Source organism: Gallus gallus, chromosome 14 (assembly GCF_016699485.2).
Source record: "Gallus gallus isolate bGalGal1 chromosome 14, bGalGal1.mat.broiler.GRCg7b, whole genome shotgun sequence".
NCBI lineage: Eukaryota > Metazoa > Chordata > Aves > Galliformes > Phasianidae > Gallus > Gallus gallus.
The window spans coordinates 13,152,742-13,158,969 of NC_052545.1; the positions used below are offsets into that span (position 1 = coordinate 13,152,742).

At 64.5% G+C, this 6,228-nt stretch overlaps 2 protein-coding genes and 1 non-coding gene across 4 annotated transcripts; 1 reads left to right on the plus strand and 2 right to left on the minus strand.

The window, feature by feature from the left end:
* Positions 1–217: 217 nt before the first annotated feature.
* STUB1 (STIP1 homology and U-box containing protein 1) lies at positions 218–4,039 on the plus strand. Of its 2 annotated transcripts, NM_001031406.3 has the most exons (7): positions 218–499; positions 1,167–1,365; positions 1,447–1,612; positions 1,848–1,938; positions 2,497–2,553; positions 2,772–2,888; positions 3,041–4,039. In NM_001031406.3, the coding sequence occupies exons 1-7, from the start codon at positions 311–313 to the stop codon at positions 3,164–3,166; spliced, it is 945 nt and encodes a 314-aa protein (NP_001026577.2). In that variant the 5' UTR covers positions 218–310; the 3' UTR covers positions 3,167–4,039. The 2 variants fall into 2 exon arrangements, with proteins under 2 accessions (NP_001026577.2, XP_015150153.2); XM_015294667.3 differs by lacking the exon at positions 2,497–2,553.
* On the minus strand, positions 3,689–3,798 carry MIR6643 (microRNA 6643). The gene has a single exon (NR_105511.1). It is a non-coding gene; the product is annotated as a microRNA 6643 (primary transcript).
* Positions 4,040–4,482: 443 nt separating the features above from the next.
* On the minus strand, positions 4,483–6,219 carry JMJD8 (jumonji domain containing 8). The gene is made up of 9 exons (NM_001278726.2): positions 6,122–6,219; positions 5,961–6,044; positions 5,771–5,819; positions 5,605–5,701; positions 5,461–5,529; positions 5,256–5,375; positions 5,119–5,186; positions 4,895–5,029; positions 4,483–4,774 (listed from the first exon to the last, which is right to left on the minus strand). Exons 1-9 carry the CDS (start codon positions 6,202–6,204, stop codon positions 4,694–4,696), a joined length of 786 nt encoding a protein of 261 aa, NP_001265655.1. The 5' UTR covers positions 6,205–6,219; the 3' UTR covers positions 4,483–4,693.
* Between the last annotated feature and the right edge of the window lie 9 nt (positions 6,220–6,228).

Sequence of the window (6,228 nt, forward strand, 5' to 3'; positions counted from 1 at the left end):
GGATGGGTTACTGGGGCGGAAAACGGGGGCGGGAGGGGGGCAGCGCGCCGGCGGGAACCCAGAGCAAGCCCCGCCCCTCTCCCCGCCCACAACACATAGGCCACGCCCACAAAGAGGACAACGCCCGCCGTCAGGCCACGCCCACAACCAAAACCACGCCCCCGCTCTAACCACGCCCACTCATCCCTCGATGCCCCGCCCCCCCGGGTGAAGCCCCGCCCCGGAAGTGGAGGGGCGGTGCGGCGCTGTCGCAGTGCGCGGCCGGAGGCAGCTGAGCCGCCGGCCCCGAGCGGCCGGGTCGGGCCGGGCCATGAAGGGGAAGGAGGAACGGGAGCGGGAGGGCGGCGGAGGTGCGGTCGGGCCGGGGGCCGCGGGGCCGGGAGCGGGGGGAGGCAGCCCCGAGAAGAGCCACAGCGCGCAGGAGCACAAGGAGCAGGGCAACCGGCTCTTCGGCGGCCGCAAGTACCCCGAGGCCGCTGCCGCCTATGGCCGCGCCATCGTGAGTGTCTCCCGGGCCTGGGCCTCCCCGCCTTCTCCCGCCACCCAGCCCTCCCCTGTCCCGACCTCCCGGGCCCTGTCCTCCCCAACGATGCCCACCTATCCGGGGCCCTGTCCTCCCCCACCCCGCTGCTCCCCTGCTCGGGACCCTGTCGTCGCCCCCCTCCCCCCGGGTGTCTCTCTGCCCAGGGCCCCGTCCCCTCCCAAACGTCACCATTCTCAGGGCCCTGTCATTACCTGCTGTCCCCTTGCCCAGGACCCTGTCCTCCCACCGCCCAGTATCCCCCTCCTCAAGGCCCTGTCTGCCTGACCCCCCCCCCCCCCCCTCCAGTGTCCCCTCCTTAGAGCCCTGTCCCCTCCCAGAGGTCCCTGTTCTCAGGGCCATGTCATTACCCCGGTCTCCTGCCCACGGCCCTGTCCCCACCGCTGTCCCCAGGCCGGCCCCTGGTGGCTGTAAGGCTGTGGGGCCAAAGGCTTTGGGGCCAGGTTACCCCCCACACCTCCCTATGGGGCTGCAGCTCCCAACTTGTCCCCTCCCAGCTCAGCAGGGAGGTGGCATTCCAAGGCCGGGCGACAGCACCCCGTTGTCCCACGCCCGTCGCTTTGTCACCTGGCTGCTCCCCATGGCATCCCCATGGGCAGGGAGGTGACGCGTGGTCGCCCCGCAGAACCGGAACCCTTTGGTGGCCGTGTATTACACCAACCGGGCGCTGTGCTACCTGAAGATGCAGCAGCACGACAAGGCACTGGCAGACTGCAAGCGGGCTCTGGAGCTGGATGGGCAGTCGGTCAAAGCTCACTTCTTCCTGGGGCAGTGCCAGATGGAGATGGAGAACTACGACGAGGCCATCGCCAACCTGCAGAGAGGTGAGTGGTGGCCAGGAGAGGGCCGTCCCCGTGGCGTGGCAGGGCTCTGAGAGCTGCTTTGTTCCCTCCTTCCCACCACAGCCTATAACCTCGCCAAGGAGCAGAGGCTGAATTTTGGGGACGACATCCCCAGTGCGCTGCGCATCGCCAAGAAGAAGCGCTGGAACAGCATCGAGGAGAAGCGGATCAACCAAGAGAACGAGCTGCACTCTTACCTGACCAGGCTGATCATGGCCGAGAAGGAAAGGTAACGGCAGCCCTCGTCCCACTTGACCTCCTGAGCCCCAAGGAGGGGGTGATGCGTGTGGGATAGGAGGTGGGAGAAGGAGCGAGCTGCTGGGAGGATCTCTCAGTGCCATGAGGCTGCTGTAGCTCTGAGTGCAGCACCCCACTCCTGCAGCGTGCAGAGCCCTGGGGATGGGTCAGCAGCAGTGTCTTGTTGTTGCTGCTGCTCCGTGCCCTCACCACTGCCTCTGTCACAGGGAGCTGGCTGAGTGCAGGAAGGCTCAGCAAGAAGAAAACATGGATGAGAGCCGGGGCCGTGTTCAGCTGGCCGGCATTGAGGCCAAACACGTGAGTGGCTGCGTGGGCGCAGTAGGCAGGAGGGAAGCAGGACTCCCCATAGCCTCCCTGGTGCTGCGCCCTCCCCTCCTTGGCTCCACACGAGCTGCTGTCACAGGATTTCCATCCCCCCTTGTGCGTTCTCCTGTCCCGTGTGCTGTCACCCTCCTGTCCCAGCCTGGCAGCGGTGCTGCTGCTCGTGCCCTGCCAGCTGCATGCCCGTGATTCCTCGACAGCTGTGCGATGGGAGCAGCTCGTGGCTGCCTGTAGGTCTGCGTGGTGTCCTGGAGCAGGGGACTAATCCTGGGATAAAAATAGCCCCACAAAGGACGGTTATTTTTAAGCTGGATCATTTTTGCCACGCAGTTCGGCCGGGAGGGGTGGGAACCAGGGGCTGTGAACCAAAGGATCTGCCTCTGAACCTGTGGCCGGATCCCTGGCCGTGCTGCAGGGTTGGTCCCTTCTATGGGCAGTAAGTGCCCAGAGCACCCACAAAGTGTGGGCTCGCTCCCTGCAGGCAGCTTGTTGACATGGAGCTCTGCCCCCACTCAATAAAGGTTCCTCTTCCAGGATAAGTACCTGGCAGACATGGATGAACTCTTCTCTCAGGTGGATGAGAAGAGGAAGGTGAGTGTTCCCCTGCACATGCTCCCAGCTCTCCCCAACCAAGGGCTGCTTGCTGTAACCCGATTTAACCCCTGCTGCCAATGCGGACTTAAATCTTCCTCTGTCTGAGCTGATGTGCTGCACGGCTGCGTCCTCACCACCACCTCTCAGCCCTTTGTTATTTTTGCTGCTGCGTTTGCCCGGCGCCTCCTAACCCAGCTCTGCTTCTCTCGAGCCAGAAGCGCGACATCCCTGACTACCTATGTGGGAAGATCAGTTTTGAGCTGATGAGAGAGCCCTGCATCACACCCAGCGGGATCACGTACGACAGGAAGGACATAGAAGAACACCTCCAGGTACTGCAGAGATGTGGGCTCTTCTGTGCTGCTGCCTCCTCCCCTGGCAGCAACGGGGAGTTTTGGGCTCAGATGCTACACCCCACCCCGCTGTGCTGCTGGCCTGGGGCCAGGCACGCAGTGTAACCGGTTCCTGGCCACCTCCCTTGCAGCGCGTGGGTCATTTTGATCCCGTGACACGGAGTCCCCTGACCCAGGACCAGCTCATCCCCAACCTCGCCATGAAGGAGGTGATCGACGCCTTCATCTCTGAGAACGGCTGGGTGGAAGATTACTGACGGCCGAGGATTGATGCTGCTCACCCCCCCCCCGTGGGCTCTCCCCAGCCGCAGGCTGCTCGCGCTGGGCTGGCACCATGCCTTACTCCCTATCTGTCTGTCCCCCTCTGCTCTGGTTGCCCAGAGACCCGTTGGCAGTGCTGAGTGAGGGTCCATCGCCTTCTCCCCTTCCTGCACACCCGCAGCAGCTGGGTGGGAGCGCGGTGCTGGGGGACTCCTGGCTGCTGGTGGGGGGGCGTGGGGAGGGGGTAGGGAGGGCCAACAGTGTTATCGTAGCTCCGGGGGAAGGGACAGGACCCCTCCGTGCTGACAATCTCCAAAGGTCGCTCCCCATGGCAGGAGCTGGGCGTGGAGCTGCCTGGGGTGAGTGCTGGTGCTCCCTGCGCTGCTCTGGCCACATCCCCTGCCCGTGTACATAGGTTTTCTTCCCGTTCCATCTCCTGTGGGGACACGGTCGTGTCTCACTGGTTCCTGTAAATAGCCGTGTGCTGGGGTGGGAGATGTTTTCTCTGCCTGTCCTGCCTTGCTCTGGGGCTTCTGGGAAACCACCGTCCCAAGGCTGGCAGGGGTGGCTGCCTGCGTATACCCTCCCCTGCCAGCCCTGGGGCTGGGGTTCCTGGGACCAGGTTCCTTTTCCTTCTAATGAAATCCCTTTTGAGAAGAAGAAGAAAAAAAAAAAACAAAAACCCAACAAAACAGAAAACCACCAACCCTGCATCGGACTGAGGCTGCAGTGTGTGGGGCGGCGGTGGCGTTGCTGGCTGGTTGGCCCGCAGCCTGCCTGGCTTCTGAGCACTCTCCGGACAGTTTGCCAATGTCATTAAAACAAAACGAAACAAAAAACATTCAGCAATAAATGTGAAAAGAGCTCGAGCGCTTCAGGAGCCTCTGTGCAGTGGGCTGGGGAGGGCAGGCTCCACTGCCCTGTTGAAGGGGCAGCTGTCCTACGTGTGTCCTGGGGGGTTATGCTGATGTATTTGAGCTTTTTTGTGCCCGGGTAAACCTGAGCCAGTCCTATGGGACACCAGAGATGGGACTGGAAGCTGTGTGACCAGGGCACGGAGATGCATAACAGCCCCCTGACTGTGGCTGGGACCTGAGGGCTGTTTGCTCCCATCCCCCTTTTGCTGCCTTAGGGTCAGTGCTGGCACCGGGGCGCAGGCTCAGCCACCCCTTGCACCCAGCAAAGGCTGCTCCAGTGCACAGCAAAGAGCAGCAGCAGCCCCCACGCCTGTCCCACCCTGCCAGGGTGCGCTGAGGTTCATCCCAGCTGTGGGCAGCAGGGATGGTGTAACATTACATCAGCGTGTCAAGCGTGGATGATGCACTACAGCAGTGCGTCAAGTTTAATCCAGTCGGGTTGCAAAAAACCCACTTAAAAACCACAGTTCAGGTGCTTGGTCCCAAAACCAGGGTTGGAGGGGTGGCTGTGGGTGCTGCCCTGGTCCCAAGCCCATGGGATGCTCTGGGATGAGGCAGGGATGCTGGTGGCAGTCCTCAGGCACAGTGCGACGCGGGCACCCAGCACTACCCCAGGAAGGTGGAGATGAAGACGCTGGTGTCCAGGTTGAGCGTGGCGTGCCACCAACGGTCAGGGAAATACAGCACCTGCAGAGAGAGCACAGCGGGAGTGCCTGGAGGGGCTGGGGGAGGTGGGGAGGTGGGGAGGGGGGCAGCCCTGTGCTTCACAGCAGGGTGAGGAGGGCACGGAGCCAATGCAGGACTCACCTCCCCGGGCCGGATGGTGCATTCCAATGGGCGCTCCTCTGGCGGCAGCGTGGGGTAGGTGTGCTGGAGCCAGGCCAGCGTGGTCTCGTTGGGGTGGAAGTGGGGTGTTTTATCGGGCGGGTAGAGGAACCAGCGCTGGAAGGAAGGCGGCAGGGAGGCTCAGCCCTCAGTGACCCCTCAACGCACTCCGATCTCCTGATGCCACCCTATTGGGAAGTGCTCACCTTCCTGCCAAAGATCACCTCGGAGTAACCGGGGCCGTGCCAGTGGAAGGGAACGCCGGAGCCTGAGCCTATGGGGGGGAAACGTGTGCTGTGCCAGCCCTGAGCTGCCCTCACCCCACAGCCAGCCCGGCACATACCTGCGATCCCAAAGCTGTAGGCTCCGCTGGTGCCCGGGATGCGGAAAGGAGGTGGCACGTAGTGCTGGAAGAGGGATCCCCACTCGGTGAAGTTGTTGTCCCCGAAGAAATAGAGGGTGTCTGAGGGATGGGGGGGCACGGAGCCGTGAGCAGCAGCGAGGGATGGGTGCCAGGGGTGGGTACGTGTGGGGGCTGCGCTACCCACCGCTGCCCAGTGCTGCCGGGTCCTGCGGCTTCAGGAGCCGCTCCACGTACTCCTGGAAGGGGACATCCACTGCGGGCAGAGGGACAGCTCAGGGAGCTGCGGGGACGGCGGGATGGGAACGGACGGCCCCCTCCGCGCCCTCACCTTTGCGGTAGGAATACGTGTTGGCCGTGCTGAGGCGCACCAGGCGCTCCCCGTAGGCAGCCAGCAGCTTCTGGCGGGTGCAGAGGGCCTGGAAAGCCTGCAGGCCAAATCATCACCAACCCCGCCGCCGCCCAACCCAGCGGCCCCGGCGGCTCCCAGCACTCACCGAGTTGTCGGTGACCCCGCGGAGGACGACGGGCCGGGAGAAGGCGAACCTGGCAGAGAGCAGCGCGACCGGGGGGGGTCCCCAGCGGGCACCGGGAGCTGAGCCCCCCCCCCAACAGCGAGGGCACCGGGGCCGCCCCTCTCACCCGGCTGTCTCCCCCCCCCCACCCCCGGCCCGGAGCCGCCCGTACCGCTGCAGGAATTGCGCGGGGCTCACGGAGCCGTCGGTTCTGTCCACCGTGCACCGCTGCTCCTCCGGCACATCGCCCGCCTGCCTGCAACGGGAGCGCGCTCGGTGCCGACCCCAGTAGCGGTAGCAGCAGCACCGTGCCGCCTTACCGGCCGCCCTTACCAGCCGCCCGCACCGCCTGCGAGCCGGGCCCGGGCCCAGGCCAAGGGCAGGAGCACCGCCAGCAGCCGCCGCGCCGCCGCCATGGCAGCGATGCCGGGACTACAGCT